Source organism: Cygnus atratus, chromosome 5 (assembly GCF_013377495.2).
Source record: "Cygnus atratus isolate AKBS03 ecotype Queensland, Australia chromosome 5, CAtr_DNAZoo_HiC_assembly, whole genome shotgun sequence".
Classification (NCBI taxonomy): domain Eukaryota; kingdom Metazoa; phylum Chordata; class Aves; order Anseriformes; family Anatidae; genus Cygnus; species Cygnus atratus.
The window spans coordinates 34,723,605-34,742,959 of record NC_066366.1 but is presented as its reverse complement, the minus strand read 5'-3'; the positions used below and the strand labels follow the sequence as shown (position 1 = coordinate 34,742,959).

Sequence of the window (19,355 nt, the reverse complement as noted above, 5' to 3'; positions counted from 1 at the left end):
CAGTCATCTGCAACTTGAACACACTTTTAGTGCCATGAAGTGGTGCAGTCACCAGTCTTGGCTAAACCTGAAATTTAAGAAGCCAGACCGTGTTGTTATCTGTTGCATTATATTGGTCTCTCCCTTTATTGCTTCTGTTGGGAGGACTGGGGAAGTCACTGAAGTAGGTAAGTGTTTCTCTAACCACTGTAATTGCATCAGGTGAGATAAGGCACAGGCTTTTACGTTGTTTCCTAGATAGAAATCACTAACATTGCAATTTGTGATGTTATTTCCTTGGAATTGTTGGCAAGATTGATCCCTTTCCACAAATACTGTCCTGTGTGTTCCTTGCCAGCAGAACTGTGTCTGTTTCCAGTGTGCGTGCAGATCTGTGAAAGGGAGCTGTCTGAAAGGCAGTTTGGATGAAGGTAAGTCAAATGTCCAGTGTTGAATCTTAGGCCCTTTCCTTGAGGGAGTGTAAGGATGTTAACAGGAGCATCAAAGCCTCTCGCTATGGGATGTTCCTGTAAAGGAATGATGGTTATAAGGATATGGCAGGACTAGTGATATCTACTTGGGTTTTTTTTTGCCCTTGAGCTTTTTATTGATTAAAAGCACTAATGATTCTGTAATGCCAACTTCCCTGCAGCAGTTTAAGTTTTGGGTTCATTGTTCAGGGTATGAATCCCAGATTCTTGTTCTCTAAGCCTTGAAAAGTTTGCGGCACAGTAGTCACTGCATATTTGTGCTTCAGGTGCAGCATGGTTCTGAACCGCACTGACACAATGCATCGTTGTCAAGTGTCAGTAGAAAGTAAATAACACAGTAGCTTTAATCTTCCAATTCCTAGTCACAGTAATTGCATAAGAGGATGGAGAAAAGACCAGGTCATGTTCTGTTTTTCCTTTCTGGCTGAGAAGGGTCTCACGAGCGAGGAATCGGACTTCATGTGAGAAAACTAAACTAGTACCCTCTAGCACTTGTGCTACGCTGCATCTGCTTAGATCCTCACAGAAGGACTTAAACTGCAAGCTGAGTCAAAAGGAAGTGCTGCCTAAAAGGAGCAACAGGTGAAGAGTTAGTTAATGATGTCCAGTCAAAGGTGCCTCTAGATCAGAGGATATCTTTAAAGCTTCTGTTTTTTATTCCTTGTGTGTAGATTCCTTTGGGCTTACAACTATCTATTGACATACAATACTTGCCCATTTGTCTGCACACGCTAGTCTTGTCCCATTGAGTTCAATTTGTTCAAGGAGCATGTTGATATAATTCACGTGCAGAGGAACCAGAAGGAAGGGAAATAGCTGGAAAAAAAGTTACTGGAGCATGTGATGTGCTCCAGCAGCTGGCTCACATTTTCACCTTTTAAAAGCTACCTTTTTCCCCAGCATGTCTTCTTGCTTGGTCTCAGCAGACATAATGGGAATCAGATTAATCTCAGATTTTTAAGACTGGGCTGTAATTCTCAGAAGGAAGGGGTTGCATTTTTACTCCCGATTTTGGCTTAATTCATTAGTGTGGCTGAAAAGCAATCCTGTGGTGTAGTGTTGATAATAAAATCAGTGGCTGTTTCTGAGCATCGTGGATCTCCTTCAGAGAAGCCTAAATTAATTTCAGTGGGCCAATGGAGAGTGTTATATGCGTGTGTGTGTTACCAGTGACTGGCTGTGAGTCCTGGGAGGAGCTGGTGTGAGCAGAGAAGAGAATGATACGAGAAAGTCACTTCGGAGCTGGAACGTAAAGCAAAGGAGGTCAAGTTTGACTTCTGGCTATTTCGTATGTCTTCGGAGGCAGTGAGCTTTGGGAACACCTCATTTCTGGTTAGTTGCTGTGTTGCTGCACTAAATTGGTGTGCTCAGGGAATGGCTGCAGGCTTCCCAGTGCGTTCACTTCGCCTGCCAGCAACTGCGGGAGTGTGTGAGGCTGTGGACTGGTTGAGCTATTGTTGTACCTTGCCCAAGGAAGGCAGCAGGCGGTATTTTAACTTCACAGCAATGCTCTACCCTGCTCTCTCTCTCTAATTGACTTAAAGCTTTCCTTGTAACTAAGAAAGCACTAACTACTGTATTACATACTTCAAATACAAAAACTTCTCAGTAAATGCCAGCTTAGCTTCAGGCTCCTATGCTGTTTGCATCTGGAGGGGAATTGGTGTGGAAAACTTGTGAATGTTTCTGTTCTTTCTACTTTTAGCCTCTCTTTATAGGGCTTTACTTGTTCTTAGGAATTTGTGTGGTATCCTTCTGCCATAGCATTAGATTTGTTGAAATAGGGAATGGAGAGCCAGAACTGCTGTCAAGATTTTCTCTTGTTGCCTCCTGCAGTAATTGGCCTTGTAAAGCTCTGGAAAGTGAAGTACTTCCAACCTTGTCCAGATGTGTTTTTGTCCTTAGGATGAGTTTAATCATCTCTTTAAATCAAGAACTGATTTCCTAGTCTGAAATCAATTTTGCTACAGACTTGTTGCATTGAAACTGATGGTAAATTTTGCCAACCAGCAGTATCTCAGTGGCAAACCGTTCCTTTGGTTTAAAGAAAAAGGGGTTTTCTGTGTGATAGTTGCTGCTGTTTTCCTGTTCTTAAGAATAATTAAGAGTGAACTTAACAAAACCCCTGAGCTACCAAGCACTGCTGGGAGGGAACAGGTCTCTATAGGCAGATCATTTTGCACTCTATAAGCTGCTGTTGCATTTGCTTGCAAGAAAGGTGACGTTACAATGAGACAGCTTTGACACCTGTGGAAAAGCAAGCCTTGTGTTTTGAGGTAGGTTGTCATCGTTACAGCGAGCCTGCTGGGTGGATTGACTTAGCCAGGCCAGGAGGTGAGTCCTTTCCTAAGTGCTGAGTGACCCAAATTGGAGCTCTTACCCTGTAAATGCTACAAATTCTGTTCACATGTAGAAAAAGCCCTGAATATAGGGCTGAGAAACACTAAGAAACTGGAACTTTTTCTCATAATTTTTATTTAATATAAATAACACCTCTACATCAGATTTTTCAACTCTTTGATCTTTTGTCTCACTGTAAAGAAGAAATAGCTAGCCACACCTTTTTCGTTTTTTCTGAAAAATTCCAATCCAGGCACCAACCGAAGTGCGTTCAAGCAGGCTGTTGGTAAGCAAGAAGAAATTATGCTGAGGACAGGCACCATCTGCACAGCACAATCCAAAGAGCTTGGTACAGACTAGATCCTTCCCAGGCATCATGAAGTGCAAAGTTGCTTGGATTTATGAGGGGTAGAGGGGAAAGGGGGATGGAGGGCAAAGTGTCAGTTTTTCCTTTGAAAGAGGAAAGTTGTTCCTATATCTTATATCAATAAGATAAGGTATAGCAACAATTGAAGTTGGATTTTTATCTCTACAACTAAGTCCTGGGCCAGAGGCAATGTAAAAGTTGCTTTCTATTGCTTGATTGCTGCTGGAGTGCAACAACAAGCTCTTCATCAGAGAATATTCTGTGTGTGGACTGAGGCAAGATGGCAGTGATTCTGACTGGATCAAGATTGAGGTCAGTGAGCTGTTTTCATCTTAGAAAAATAAATAAATAAGCAAGTGTTTGAGCCAGTTGGTTGAGGAAAACCAGCCTTTAAGTGATGGAGAATTTCCAGGACCTGGAGCAGTCTTATAATCTGGTTTGCATCTATCTGTTCTCTTGTCTGTTGGATAAGTCCAAGTAAACCCAGTCTGGGCTTGGGTGGGGGAAGGTGTTCCTACTAATAAAACATGAAAGCTGCATACCCTGTTTCTTGCTAATGCCTGGTCTGAAGCCAGTAAACTCTCCTGAATTTGGCACATAGAGGAAGTTCCCAGGGTTGTCTTCCATGAGATAGGTATTGTGGATCCAAGTTACGTAGAATAGCGAAGTGTTTATATGTGCAAATATTAGTTTATTAAAACAGCATACAGCATTTCAGTCCACACATGCCAACTCCATCACCAAGGCAGTCTGTCATTTTGGTTAGCCAATGCATCTTGCAGTGACATTCGATAAATCTCCATGAATAAGTATCTGCACATACATTTACTCCTGAAACTGCTTCAAGTTTTAGGGCAGTGCTTCTTAATGAGGATGATAGCCTTGCTTGTTTTGTCATTTAGAAGTCAGGAATTATGTTATTCCTTGTGCCAGCTTTCTGCCTTCTTAATGGGCGGGCACATTTCAGCTAGTTCCTAGTTTGCTGTCAGTCTTTCATCTGCTTGGAATTCTAAACAGCTGGGATTTTTGCTCATTTATGCTGTAGATGCTCATTCAGTTCCTTGATTTGAAAGGCACCTTTTAAGGCCAGGACAAAAGGTATCCTTGGCAGCTTCCAGGGGAACTGTTACCCTCTTACTTGTGCACAAGGCTATGAAAGGCACAACCAGGAAGGTGAAAGCAGTTGACAGGAAGCCTTGACTTTCAGCTCTAATTTGGCTGGGGTCCTGTTGCCAGCTCCTTCCTTGCGGCAGGGTGTTAAGGAAAGTTACTGCATTTGTGCTGCCCTCCTCCTTGCTGCAGGCATCTCCAGTTAGTGTAGCCTTTGCGCTTCCCAGCCTTAAGCAGCAGGCTCAGTGCTTTGCCAAGCTGTGTACGTACCTGCTCAATGGAGCAGCCACCTTACTTAGAAAAAAGCATGTTTCTGACGTGCTCGTTCAGCCTCTGCTGCTTCTGCCCTACCATATCTAACAGGAGGAGAAAGGTGACCTTGGAAAGGATGAGATGCTGTGGCTGCCGTGTGCTTGTCGAAAGCACCCCAAGAAGGCTCTGTGCCCACGACCTGTGTAACTACCATACATCTCTGCCACCACTTCAACCACGTACAAACCCATACTACAACAGCTGCCCTGAGCTCTACTTCTTCACCCACCTACTGCACTACAACATAGCACCTCTCACCCTGTCTCCTAATGCTCTGCTTTGTCACTTGTCCCAACGCAACCGCTGGGGAGAGCTCACCCAACCCCTGCTGTCCTCCGGGCACACACGGTTCCCTGTTAGCCTTGGGGAGGGAATGGGTGGGCTGCCCAGAAAGCTGAATCTTAACTTTAAACTGAATTAGTTATTAAATAAAATAAAGTGCATCCAGTAGACATTTCATTGGCTTGCCACACAGCTGCAATATAGGCAAAACAAATACCAAAGAAAAGTGTAGGGAGTGTGTGTAGCCTTTCCTGTCCTTTGGCACCAGGATAGGAAGGGCTGATGCTGAAACTGAGTGGGGAATGGTGAAGGGGGGACCCTGTCTGTGGTGAGTGAAAGGCGCAGGGCAGGTGCTGAAAGCTGATTTCATAGAAGGTCAGAGTGAGGACAAGGCTGTGCTCCTCTTCTCTTCTCATCCACCACCTTCAGCACGTTATCCTGGTGAAACAAGAGCAGAGACAGTAGCAGGATTATCAGCCTTTAGGGAACCGCAGAGCAGTAAATTAAAAGTGTCTGCTGAGCTTCAATACGACCTTCCTGCACGACTGGGGCTGCTTGGAGGGTCCCAGCATCGCATAACCCAGATACCGACCTGCCAAGTGTGATGGGAGCAACCCGGGGGCTTTGCAGCCCAGGGGATGCACCAAACGTGTGAACCTGTTTGAAATGTGTTCCTGCTCCTCTGGGCTACGTAAGACTACTTTATTTTCTCCTTTTGGCTTAAGGACACTATTTTTTGTATGTTTTTGTGTGTGCTTGTATAGCACCGAAGCCCCAAGAGGAGGGACTGATTTTGGGTAGGAGTCCGTGGCCCACTCTTGTGAAACCTGGCCTAGGGATGCAGCATTAGTTTTCACAGGAAGGGGAATGAGCTTTTCTCTAGTGAAAATACTAATCTGTGACTTGAGACTGTTGTTCTGTAGCTGTCTCTAAAGCTGGATACATTGATTTTAATTAGGAAAGACAGACTTTTTTTTCCTCTGGTTGCCAGATGCTTGCGTGCTACTCAGAATTGCTGAGTTAGCATTTGCCTGCATCCATGTTTAAATCCACAGGTCTGCCTTTTGCTGACGTAGATTTCAACACCCAGAGCTCACAAGATAGGATAGAGGGGGAACATAAAAGGAAAAACAGATGAAATACCATGAAGGCAGGAGTAGCTTGGCTCACATAAAAGGGAAGATCCAAACAAATCATTTAACGACACAACCACAGATATCTGATAAGAAACCACAAAGAAATGATGCCCAAGGTACTGAAATAATCGATGCTATGTGCAGTTGAAAGAAGAGTCTAAGGCTGTTTCTGGAGATGTTTTTTATTGGCCTGTATGTGTGCAATGGATGGGGCTGACTGTATCTTGCTGCTGAGGGGTTGCTCAGTGCTGCAGGAGCAGCACGCTTCAGGACATTATTGGGAAGGGTCAGGAAGCAGATTTTAGAGTTGCGCTTCATGGCTTGAATGTTATAATCTGTTTTGCAAGTCTGAACTGACTCCAGAGCTAGCTCTGTTTATTGTTAATCTATTTTGCTATTAGTGGTTCCAAAAGTCTTGTTGACAACCCTGTGCTATTTAGCATTGGTGGGCAAGTCTCTTCCATGTTTTGCACCATTACCCTTTCAATACAGGCACCTTGTTTCTGTGCATGAGTGAGTCTTTACAGCCAAGACACTGGTGGGCTTTAAAGTCATTACTTTTTTTAGCAGTGAGGCACAGTAATTAGCATTTCTCTCATTTTACGCTGTATCTTCCTTTCCATGCGTAACTGAAGGGCTGGTCGGGGACTTGGCGAGCTCTGTGCTGGTACAACATCCCCGTGGCTGGCGTTACTCTTTGTGACTCAGGGCTCAGGAGAGCCATGCGGCCGTGGGCTGCCTCTGCCATCAGCAGCAAGGGGATGCAGAGCCAAATTTGTGTGTCACCGTCACACGAGAGCATTAAATGCGGACTGTTGGCAGTCTGTCTCAAAAGCCCCAGGCATTCCCCAACCTGACAAAGCCTGGCTGGACGTGGGAAGTCGCTGGGATGACTTTCATAGCCAAGCCAACAACAGGTTACTGTAGGACCTACCAGTTACATCTCATGTCATGGGGCGAGATGCACCTGAACACTGTGGCTGAAAGTAGCTGAAGAAGTCTGGCACTTTAGGCCCTTCTTCTATCAGCTGAGATTAGCGCTATCCATCCTCTGCGTGGGCTGGGAGACGTAATTTTGTTTGATCTCTCCCAGGGCAGGTCCAGAGTTCCCACAGACAGTGGGAACTCTTAGTGGACCACTCGGAGAGTCAGTGTTGTGAAATATCACGTGGCAAACTCAGACGTGTTGTGTAAGGACCATCTGTTAGACATCGCTACACCAGATTTCCTCGCTTGGCTTTTTTTTAAGTGGATATATAGCTGATGTTTCAGCATATGCTGAAAGGCCACAAAAAGGATCGGTAAGATCATGAGGCGTGTTCTTCTACCTAGCACAGGCCATACAGCATCCCTGACTTAATTCTAATTTGAACTAGAACCATTTTTTTTAAAGGGAAGAAAAATTCCTAATTCTTTCTAGATTCGTCTCTGGTAGAAAACTTATCACTGCAACCCTTGGTGAGCTTAAATATGTAAAGACAGATTTTGGTGGAGATTCCTGCTGGAGTGGTTTGGGGTACTGTCACTCTCCACAGTCTGTGTGTTCCTTCTCAACGGCAGAGCTGGCAGAAAGGAAGACGCAGACCACAATGTGGTGTAGTTATCTCTCCTTCCTTTTCATCTGGGGTTTACATTAAGAGGGTTGATGCAGGCATCTGAGGTATGGGCACGTGCTCCCTTCTGTCTGCTCTGCGATAACAGAGACAAACCAAAGACGAGGCAGAAGCTCTTGAAAGGTGCTGGAGAGATTTAGGAGTAAAGCTCCCACATTTCTGGGCAGGATGCGTACACTGATTCTGGTGGGTACCAGTGAAAGCACAGTGCTTTCACAGCGGTGACCAGCATTTACAGGAACATACACAACTTTGCCACCAAATTCATCCTGTTGCTGTCACAAGCACCACATTGCCTAATCCCTGCCAGAAACATGCTGGCCAAGCCAGCCTTGCAGGTGACGAGTCCCTGCCGCAGCCATGGCACTCTTCAAATCCTCTGACAGGTAGTAACTTTTGTCTAATTTCTGCATATTTATCCACAGACTTCATTACATCGATCCTTGCGCCTAATTATGTTCAGGCTGGAATGGCCTTTTCCTTCACTGGTGTTTACTACCCCACTCTGCCTTCATTTTGCTAGACTAAACAACCATTCCCTGAGTATCCCTGCGGTCCCTCCCCATGTTCCTTCTGTCCAAGTTCATTCCTCTTGAACCATTCTCACATACAACACTTGAAAACTCAGGGATTATTTTCCCATATCGTGCCACTGGAAGGACTTTGTGTAATTCCAGAGGAATGAAGATAACTGCTCCAAGTCTTGCATTAAGCCGCAGCACTCCCTGATCCTGCGTGAGGACTAAGCTCTCCCCTTTGGTGGCATGTGGTGCTGGGAGGTGCTCTGGGAAATTGAAATGCTGTGGCATGATGGTGGGCTCCCCACAGCACTGGGGGGCTGTGAGGAAGGACCAGCGAGACCAACGCTACTCGAGTCAAGCCCTTGAGACCTCAGTCTGCCAGATCCCAGGCCAGTGTCCGAGTCACACAAGATGCTATCTTCTCACCTCGTGAACCTTGAGGAAACCTTCGGCAGCTCCAGGACTGCCTTGCGAGGTGTTGGTTTCTGCTTGTGGGGTGTCCTGCACTAACCTTTAGCGCTGGTTTGCAGCAGAAAGCTGGCCTCTCCTGACCCCTGGATCCTGCGGTACACAGGCCCTGCCTGCCCCACTCCTCTTTACGTCAGCTGGAGCTGCAAGGTCAGATCCCTGGAGCTGCTCTGGAAATTTACCCCCAGCTGCATTTTCTCTAAAGATGTTAAGATTAATTTTCTCAAGAGAATTCAGGGAAAAGCTTCTGTGGTTTTTTGTGTATCGTTTACTTCTCTGGGACTTGCTGGACATTCTCCAGGGATTCCAAGCCTGTACTTTGGGTAAATATTTACTCCTTGTTATTTGAAGCAAAGGATGAAAGCCCCACCACACACTCTGCGCAGCATCTCCAACTGGTTTGAAGGTGCAGGAGACTTTTAGTGCCATAAATAGACATTAACAGTGGAAGCTGTGAAATCCACATGGTGGCTGTTTGCTGCAAGGAGCTGCTGCTCTGCAGAACTGGGTGAGCAGCACTTGTGGTGGGGAGTGAAATCTGGACGGTTACTGCTGCTACAGACACTGGCTGTGCTTTGCGCTGTGAGAGATCCTGGAACTGGGGACATTTCCCTGACATCAGGTGAAGTGACCTGGTACAGTTTTTTTTTTTGTTTGTTTTGTTTTTTACTTGATGGAAATTCCACAATATAACCCCTTAATGGAATGGATATTTTTACATTCCTTTTGGGGTTGATAGGTTTTGTTTTGCAAAATCATCCCATCTGTTTCTAGGCTGATTTTTCAAAAGTCACACCATAACAAAACTGAATTACTAGCATAAATTTAAAATTTTCTGTTCTGGAAAGGTTTAATGAAAGCTCCAGTTTGGGTTTTATGAAATTCAGATGTTGAGGAAGACACATTTCTGGTATTTGTCAAATCTGCATTTTCTCAGTGAGATGATTATTTTTTTTTTCTGTGAAGTTACCTATTACCTCCTAGCAGGATTTTGTTAATCAGCCTGATAACCCATGCCAGTGCATCCTTCCAGATGCTTCTCCTTAAGGATGGTCAAATCACATGTGGTCCCAGTTACATTAATCACTGTTTTGCTGTGAACCCTCTATGCTCCACAACAACAGCCATTCAGACTGTATCACCTGGACTGTCATCACAAGTTTCATGCTTTCTGCCAGGCACTTCAGGTCCCAGTATAACGTCAGCTGGTTACATGAACACAGTAAAGGTTTCTGGCTGGGACATGCCTGGATTTACCAAGACAGAGCCGCTCAGCACCTCCTGGAGATACAACAACCCATTCACCTTGCCACGTGAAGTCCTTCATCTACAGGGAAATTGTGTTAGTGTTGTTCGTGCATCACAGAGTGAAAAACACCCCCCTTTGCCCTGCTGCAAAGGGATAATCTTGTAATTTTGTTGGTCTGACATCAGATCAATACAATTAGGCATGGGCATCTGCAATTTGGTGTATGCGTAAATTGTTAAAAACTCAGCATGTGCCACCAGCCCACAGCTTCTTAACTGGATTATAGTTCAGGACTGCCTGTTCCTGAAAGATTATACTCAAGTGTTAAGAAGAACCAAATAATTCAGGTGGTTTTGGCACCTGAATTCATTGTGCTAGACACCAAAGGAATAATCAAACGTCCGATTTTTCATTCTAACAAAAAAGTGCAGCTCTTTGTGTAGTGCTTGGTTTTATTGCTATTTCAGCTTCCTGAATGATGCTCTTTTCCTGGTTCTTGCTAAACCCAGCTCTGAGTAACAATGCTGCCCTTTTTACTAGATAGGCCAAGAAAGGCATTAGCCTGCCACATGCGGTTACATTCCTGAAGGGACTCCAGCTGATGTAGTGATCTCCCTGCCAAAGATGGCCACACCTATTAAGTCTTTTTGCAGGCCATATGCAATGGCTTCTCTGAACAGAGGTTTCCTCTAGGTTGCATTTTTGGCTGTCCTTGCCCTAAAGCATCATCTGAGGTCAGGTGCAGGCATAAGTCTCAATAATCCCCAAAACAAATAGAGGATTCTACCAAGGATTCAAACGCACCTCAAACGGGGGCAAACCTAAGGCATCTGGGTCCAAAGAAATTCTGTGATGTAACACTTTGGGAAGAATTACAAGAAAATAGGCTAGAGCTTTGCAGCATTTTATACATACCATGGTCTAAAACTAATCCGTCTGTAGAGCAGAAGGAAACAGAAGCCACGGGAGAAGGGAAGTGACTGTTACCAGCCTGTAGTTATTTATGACTGCCATCTGTGTCATTATGCAGCCTGTCACGTTGATTTGGGAATTTCAAAGCAACAGCAGGAATAGACATAAGACCTTTTCGCTCCAAACACACTGACAACTTAACCGACTTGAGCCAAATGAGCTTTTGCTTTTTGGGTTGTTGTTGTTGTTGTCATCGTTGCTATTTTGTTGCTCCTAGGAGCCCTTCTGTCAAGCCACAGAGATGAACGGTTCTGGTTGTGCTAAGCTAGCGCTTGAGAAATCCAGGTCTTGATTTTTTTTTTTCCCCTGTCAGGAGATGTTCCTGACAAATTGGATGCAGGGAGCAGAGACTTAAAGATGGGGCCCTCTAGTCTTCCTTTTGGCTCACCCCACTACAAATAAATCATGGCATAACTCACCCTCTCTGCAAATGGTCTTGTTTGGGAAGCCAGCCCTGATAGTGGCCTGTCACTGGTGCAGAGGGAGAGGTCAAATTTCTTTGTGGTGACTTCAGTATGTAGGAGGTGACAGCGATGCTCTAGAACATCACTGAAGACAAACGGCCAAGCTGCACTCACTCACTCATTCCCTAAATGCTCTTGCAGTCAATGTAATGGGAAAAAAAAAAAAAACAACATAAAGAAGAAACCTATTTCTGAGATGGGGGACACAGAAATGGCTGCACTGGCTCACCCTGGCACCTCCGTGGATGCCTAGCCAGTGAGAATGTCGGAGTCTTCAGAGGAAGGTGCAAAAAACCTTCAAATGAAACAATCACAGACCAGTTTGCTCAGAGAGGTTACCCTTATTTATCATACGTGCTTGCTGTGAATCAATGATTGGTGATTGCCCTGGAATCTAAAAAGAATGAAAGAGCATTCTCTTAATGTAAGGTGTGATGTAGCTGTGCCTATTCCTGTGATCCTAACACAGGTCAGCAGGCTGAAGGCTAACTCCCCCTAAATGACCTGCTATCGATATCCTGCAAAAGGCTCCCCTGAAACTTGAAGCATCTCCTAGATGTACAGGAAATACCAAAAAATGAAAGTATATTGCTTTAATCTGTCTCCACCAGAAGGTGGGACCTGCTGCTGAGTGCACAGGTTAAGCACACCTGGAAATTTTGCTTGTGCTGTTTGGAAAGAGGTCGGTGAGGCAATGGCATGATCTCTTGGTAGGGGGGTGGGTGAAACATAGGAAGGAAATGGGGCTGGAGGGGAGGGCAGGCAGGATGAAATGGGGTTGTAGAGGGTAAATATCTCCATCTATCACTGTGTGCCCTCGCAGTCCCCACACACCGCCTCTGCCTTCAGTAGTCTTAGTAGCTATGTGCTAGGGCTGATCGGCCGGCATCGCCATGCTCGGTGTATCCCAAGCAATAAATATTTCAGAGAGCAAAATTGGTCTGTTTCTGGCTAAGCCAAACAGATGCACAAGTGGTTAAGTGCCAACACCAGCTTAAGTCGCCTTGTCTTCTCCAAGACATAACGCTATGTTTATAATTAAGCCTGCCTTAATGACTTCACTGAAGAGCGATGGAGTAAAGAGCTGTGCTGAAGTGGACTCAGGGCCGCATGACCAAACTGTAGGAATCTCCATTGCATTGCTGAGATGAAAATGGACTGCTCTAATTTATTGTTGCCTCTTAGCTGGTGTCTAATTAATGGCTACTTTTCTCACTCAGGATAATTCTGATTCTTCCATTCTCTACTTTTGTGGGTGTTTCTGGTAGATTGGAGAGGCCTGGAAAGCAAAGTCACGCTGTGTGCATCCAGGTCTCAACATTTTCCTAAATACTGTTGGAATTAATTTCCCTCACTTGAAGGAATTTCAGTTCCAGTACAGAACCAGCATCTTGGTGTTTGTCTTTTTTAAATAGCTGTAACACTTGCGCTTCTCCATGCCTTTTGTATAGTACTGGATTATAGTGAAAGTCTCTTTGTTAGCAGCTTAACCACTTCATCCCTAAGCTCCTTTGTGCCTTGGGGATGAATACCAAACAAAACCCGGTGACAAGCTGCTGGTTAGGTGTCTGAAGAAAAGCCTGTTGGAGTCGGGGAAAGGCGCTTGGTAGGGGCGATGTGCCTGCCTAGCTTTGAGCAGCTAATTGCCTGGAGTGCCCACTCAGGAGTATCACTGCTGCCTCTCTGCTTGCAGGAGTACTGCTGGAGTACTTGCTGCTGCCTCTCTTCTCAGTGCCAGAGCAATTTAGGGGTTAGGCAGGCTAGACTGCATTCTGGAATTGCCAATCTTTCTCCTTCTGAGAGAGAGGAAGCTCGGATCTTAAGTTAGGTGTCTCTGTGCTAGGCCTGAGTTAGCTGGAGTACACTGCAACCTTACTGCCTAACCTGGTGGCGGGATCACATCCTGACTTACTGGTCTGATCTAGCACTTACAGGTATGACACCCTGATCTGTGACGCTGCTTGGAAAGAACATATTTGGCAAAGGTAACTGCCAGAGATCCCCTACTCTCTGTCCTTACCCCTTCTTCCTAATTTCTACCTTACTTTTCTACCTGTCATATACTTTGTTCCTTTCTCCTGGCTTTTCTTGTTCTGCATCTGCCTTTCTGGAAGAAACTTCTTTGCTTGAGTAAAACTTGGAGCTTTGCTACCTAACCAGCTCTGTTCTTCCCCCTTTCTGTTTGGTTCATAGGCCTTTGGAACAGGAACCATCTCATCCTGCCTTATTCATTATTGTTGCCATATACGTAATTCAAACTTTACATTCACAGAGCTTGGCACTCACAGATTGTGTTCTGGAAAGAGAATCCCACATGAAGTCCAGCTTTTTCAAACTACTGCCCACAAGGTGGGCCTCTATAGCTGCGTGAGTGTTTTGGAAACAGGACTACGCTAACCTCTAGTTATTCTAGCTGTGATTACCACAGAGACAGAAATAAATTCATGCTGCTATCCCCACCTTTCTGAGACCATCCCTTTCCAGGAATAGTTTCAGCTTGTGCCCTGACTAATGCCATCACTGACTAGACTCAGCAGTCCAGTTTTCCATACAGATTTTCCTGTCTGACTTTCCATTGTTTCCCTATCTGCTCCAGGGCAGGTCTTTGTGATACACAGTTTTAGGATGTCTGAGGGATCCATATCACTGGTAACAAACACTTCTGAATAGTTATCTCGTATGTTGTCTTTATGGCCACAGAAAATTGAACTATGGACCTGTACTATGGCTGTGAGTGTTACAAGATAGCAAACGCCATGGAGAGTGGGGTCAGGAACTCACCTTCCATCTCAGGCAAGCTGGCGCAGTCTTTGTTAGTTGAGCGTGTCCCTGCTGTCCTTGTCCTTGCAATCTTCAGGCTGGTCCCCTTCCCTGGACTGTGATTTTGCTGTGTCCTGCTCAGGCACAACAGTTTTGTCAGAGTTGTCTTTCCTTGGGGGCAAAGGCTTGCTTGTGTGTTCAGTGCCTTCAGCATCTTCAACTCCTTTCAGAGCAAGTGTTTGTCCCTCAAGGGCAGTGTTTTGGGTCACTTCCTCCCCTCTTTGTCTCACCAGCTGTCTTTGACCTGCATCCAGTCTGTCTTCAGCTGCTGTGTCCGGCTTTCCTCCATGGCTATTTGAAGAGTCCTCAGTGGATTCCTGTTCTGAAGCTGTGTTTTTCTTAAAGCCAGCTCCATCTAAATCATCTTCCGTGGGCAATGACGAGGTCTGCTCACTGCTATGCATGGTGGCCTGCACAGCATTTGGAAGGCTATTCTGTGAGGCACTGCTATTTGTGCTCTCCTCCTGAGAGATGTCAGCACTGCCAGGCTTCCCATTGCCATCTTCCTCAACAGGTTCCTTACTCGGCTTGGGACCTGGCTCTGAGTCACCTGTGCTGGCCACAGAGACCTCCATGCCGAACCCCTTCACTCGTCTCCGTTCCTTCTTCTGGCCATTGGGGGCAGACTGGGCCTTCCCACTTCGCCTTTGTGATGATGAGGCCCCATGATCTTGGAGGCTTGGCTGTTTCACCTTCTCCTCCAGCTCAGCTGTGCAGTTCTCTTCCACTCCTTCCTCACCTCTGCTCTTCTGCTTGTCCATACCAAGGCTCCTCTAAGAAAGGGAGGATATGTTTATGTCAGCTTATTGATCAGTATACAATATTCCTTGTCTATGATGATACCCAAAACATGAGAACAAATTTGCTGAGGCCATTAAAGGAAGCAAAAGAATGTAGGTGATGTACGGACCAGACTAAGTGAGGGTTGTTATACTGACAATATAAGGGCCAATGCAAGAAGTCAAGTTGCTCTCACATCATGCCGCCTGGAGAGCGGTAGCAAGGGGCACATTTACTCCAACACAGAGGTCTCCCCTCTCTGCACTGGCTAATAGCCTCCAACTTTCCTGATAGTGCATGTTTTGAGTAAACTCAGCAGCCACCCTTGAACTGATGAACTCACCTGGCTGTCAGGGTCATCCTTCAGAAAAGACATGTCCTCGCCTTCTTTTGCATCCCATCTGTGAAGGAAAAAAATGCAGAATTTAGGCCTTCGGTTTCTCATATCAAAAAGCCACCTTCTCTGCCTGGGCAAGGATTTCTACCATGTCCATCCATTCCTTGTCTGAGCCGCTCGTCCAGGCAAAAACAGATAAAGGTGGTGAACCTAACTGGCCCAGTTCCTTTTCCTGGCAACTGCAAAACACTCAGCCCATCCAGAGGCAGTCATCTGAGGCTACTAAATCTTAATAAACTGGCTGTTATAATTCTAAATGTAATGAAAACATCAAATCCAATTGCCAGAACAGACATTTGTTCTTAGACTAATAAGATATATGGTGATATGCTTATGGTGATGTCTGCCACAGCCTGGTCCTGCTTGTCTGACAGTGCCCAAACATCCCAGATCTCCACAACGGCAGACACAAGGGCAGACAGTGAAGGATAAAATTGCTCTGAAGTACCTTGGGAGATGGTAGGCATGGACATGTGGAAGGCTGCAAGGATGACCATAAGGGTCAGACAAAAGGTCCAGCTCACTCAGGCCCTCTTGCCCGCTCAGGATCACAGGCAGATGCTTGGGGTAGAGTTTGAAAAGAGGGCAAGTGTGTTTAATACCTCCCCAGTTCCCTACCCAGCTTCCAGAAATGTGCAGCTCTGGAATTTCCTGAGCTTCAGATGGTATCTCTGTGTTGAGTCATGCTCACTCAGTACACAGTCTCTTCCAAGGATTTGTGTAAGGGCATTTTGGCCCCATAATAAATTTTGCAGCAGCTACAACATCCCATGCTAAAGAGGGCAACAGCTCTGCTTAAAGCTGCATGGAGAAGTGTTGTCTTTTGCTTCTTTGAATTTGCCAGGGTGAATGTAGATCTGAATTTGTCCATGCAGAGCTACTGGGCAGGGCAGGCCTTAGAAACCCTTCCCTTCTCGTACGTGTGCCTGGTGAATTGTGTCACACGTGCACATATATAAATGTGTACATATATATGTCGTCCCTGCCACAAACTCTTAAAATACATGTGCAAAGGTATGCGAGATTTAATTCTTCTCTAGACAGACTCTGCTGGGCTCTCTGGCCTCTTCAGTTGGCAAATTTAGGCCAAGATACAAGAAATGAAAACACACATTAAGATGACTGCAGAGTCAAGCATTTCCAGAGGCAAAAGCGCACTGTTAAGGTGACCCCACGTGCCCTTGTGAAAATTGTGTGGGAATTACCATCACAGCCTCCAATGTACGATCGAGCTACTTCACACTCAGCAAAGTCCCTAGGGCAGGAGCAAGTTGCATTTGCAAGCACCTGAAGGCTCTCTGAGGGTGTGGAGCTGGGTATGCTGTCCTCAATAAGCCTGGGGATGAAGCAGCTTGGAGCCATCCTTTAAGGTTTAGGGGCAGTTGTGACCCAGCACACAGAGAACAGCCAACAAGGTCTTGTCCTGAACACAGGGTAGGTCCCTGCCACTGGCTGTGCCAACTCAAACTGCAAAAGGGCCCCTGTTCTTGGAAGCAGCCCCCAGCACTGGTGTATTTTCAGCAGTACCCTGCAAGAGCTCTGAAAGTTGGGCTATATAGGCAGAGCCCATCACACAGAGTCAATAGTGTTAAATTTGGGCATGGGCTGCCCTTGTTACCAGTTCCGTCTGCATGCAGCATCAGTGTTGGTGGGTCTACTGACCACTTTCCCCAGATAAACGTCTAAGCTGAGGAATGACGTGCTGACTGTGGGTTTCTGCCTCACCCTGCTCTGCCTACTCAACCACTGTATGGTTCCTGCAAAGCCAGCCCGGAACAGACCACCCCCACAGGTCTAAAGATAGCCAAAACTAGCTAGACAGCAGTTCTGAAATAATCAACACCTCAGCCTGATGTGTTCCTCCTCCCCATCATTACCACTAACACACCAGAGTGCGTTACTAATCACTGACACGCAACAAAAATACTCAACACATTCCTTAGCATAGCTAGTGCTATCCCTGGGAGGTGCTCACACAGCAACGTGGCTCCAAATTGTTTTGGGGACAAGGTGCAGCTGGAAGTCATCACCAAACATCATGATCCAAATGGCTCTTACCACTGCTGTTGAGTCGCTTGGACTTAAACAGGAGAGAAGTTGGCAGGTGGTAAAGGGCAGATAGGAGCGAAGGTAAGGAATCATCAGCACCCGTAAAGCACCCTGAGCCTTTCTGAAATGAGAAGAAAGGCTTCAGGAATGGATCTTCCCAAAGAGAAGCAGGGGAAGAAAGGATGCTCTTCCAGTTTCAGAGACAAGGTTACACGGCCAGACGGGACCCCCTTCCAGGTCAACAGAGGATGCAGAAGCAGCAGAAGTCCATGAGGTGAGATGGATGGGCAGGAGAGCTACTCTGAAGTGATTCTGGCAGGATGGTGCTGAGGGAGGTGGCCATGCTGCAGCAGATGAATGCTTGGCTTCCTCTTTCCCCTAATTTTCCAAAGTCCACAGGTGAAGGTAAGGACTTTAGGGCATGACTCCATGCTTCAGCTACTCATCTCAGTAGTGTTTAAGATACTTCTTAGTAGTTTTAAATGAACCATGATTTTCCATGCTGGTAGCTGATAAGTAAGAAGTACTGAAAGGGCAAACAAGAATGAAAAAAATAAATCAAGCGACCTTCTAGCCCCATTTCTAATGGAGGATGCTCAGGGAAGAGTATGATGAATTATTTCATTGTTAAATAAAATGAGAAAAAAGAAAAAGAATAAACATCTCTGAGGAGACAATACTACATAAGATTTTATAATTTCATCAGCAAGATAATTTAGGCGTCTAAACAGGATGCCAGCACCAGCCATTCTGGGGCCTTAAAGCCTTTAAATGGGTATGAATAATATCCTGACTAAACCCAGCAGCCCTAGAGGAGTTAGATGCCCTAAAATGCCTCCAAGCCTCTGCACTGGAGGCACAAATGTACTGGAAAATGTACCTTCTTGGTCTGTTGTGACAAAAGTAACAGGCTATGGATGCCCATGACAAGCCAGACATCCTCTCTGATGCACACCTTTTGGGTCTCTCCCAACAAAAGGTGCTAAATCTTGCCGTGCAATCTGGCCAGCTGAGCTTCCCCTCTTCCCAGGCAAAGAAGGGATCCCAGAGACAGCTGTCACTTTGAACTGGCTGACGTCGCTGGTGGGCTTTGGCTCTCGTGTTCTTCAAGCAGGGATGTGTGAGGCATAAGGGAGCTTAAGTCTGCTGCACCCACTGCAGTAAACCTCTTGTTAAATGGGCGGGGTGTGTGTGAGAAAAGCAAGGGAATAATCGGAATAATACTGTATTATTACAGCAGTTAAAAGCGCCGATACTCACGTACAGCCCTATGCAGTCTGAAATGATGCTAGCTGTCCTAGCCGCTGGCAGGGAGGAGGCTGCCTTCAACGACCTAGCCAAGCTCTGGAGCTGAAGAGTCAAAGAGACCACTGCGGGAAGAAACTACAACTAACAAGGGGCAGCTCAATGAGATGTCGTCAAACAGCACTCCAAGCTGGCCAGTCAGAGTCCCAGCCCACAATTATTTCTTTGAATTTCTGCCATAAGAGAGCTCGCCAAGGCATTCCTTCTGAGCATGGTTCTGAGAACGCAGCACAGAAGGAGAAAGAAACGTCTCAGGACCCTGGGGTGATTTCTGGAAACCAGTCAGCATCTGTCTGTCACAGGCACACTTTGAGGCATAAGTCTTTGCTGAAGAGGAGGAAAGGAGATAGAGACAGGCTAGTGGGCAGGCTCCCATCCCTTCCCCGGGGTCTGACTGGTGCAGAGATGGAACCTGAGGCAGGATCTGGGTGAAGCTGTTTGACCCGCAGGCTGTGGCAAGGAGGGAGCGTATCGTTGTGTGATGCATCTGTCTGCTTTGCCTATAAAAGGGAAGCAACAAACTCTTTGTCCTTTCCAAGGCGCCACACAAAATCAACACAGCTCTTTCATTTAGTGTACTCCCGGTACATATTTAACCAACTATACACATCCAATCTGTACAGCTAAAATGTCCTCAGAGCATAAAATGACTGTATTAGGATTAAACTTTAAGATTAAACACTGGAAAGGCATGAGGCTT

The 19,355-nt window shown here is 45.9% G+C and overlaps 1 protein-coding gene across 2 annotated transcripts in view; it reads right to left on the bottom strand.

Annotated features, from left to right (window-relative positions):
• Nucleotides 1-2,933: 2,933 nt before the first annotated feature.
• Nucleotides 2,934-19,355, bottom strand: part of CCDC9B (coiled-coil domain containing 9B) — a 50,200-nt gene continuing 33,778 nt past the window's right edge. The window contains exons 11-13 of one of the 2 annotated variants that reach the window (XM_035539815.2): nucleotides 15,248-15,305; nucleotides 14,086-14,897; nucleotides 2,934-5,319 (exon numbers count right to left, since the gene is read on the bottom strand). In XM_035539815.2, coding sequence (XP_035395708.1) covers nucleotides 14,118-14,897; nucleotides 15,248-15,305 — 838 coding nt within the window. In that variant the 3' untranslated portion in view covers nucleotides 2,934-5,319; nucleotides 14,086-14,117. The remainder of the gene's footprint in view (nucleotides 5,320-14,085; nucleotides 14,898-15,247; nucleotides 15,306-19,355) is intronic. The other variant, XM_035539814.2, reaches the window with a different exon arrangement.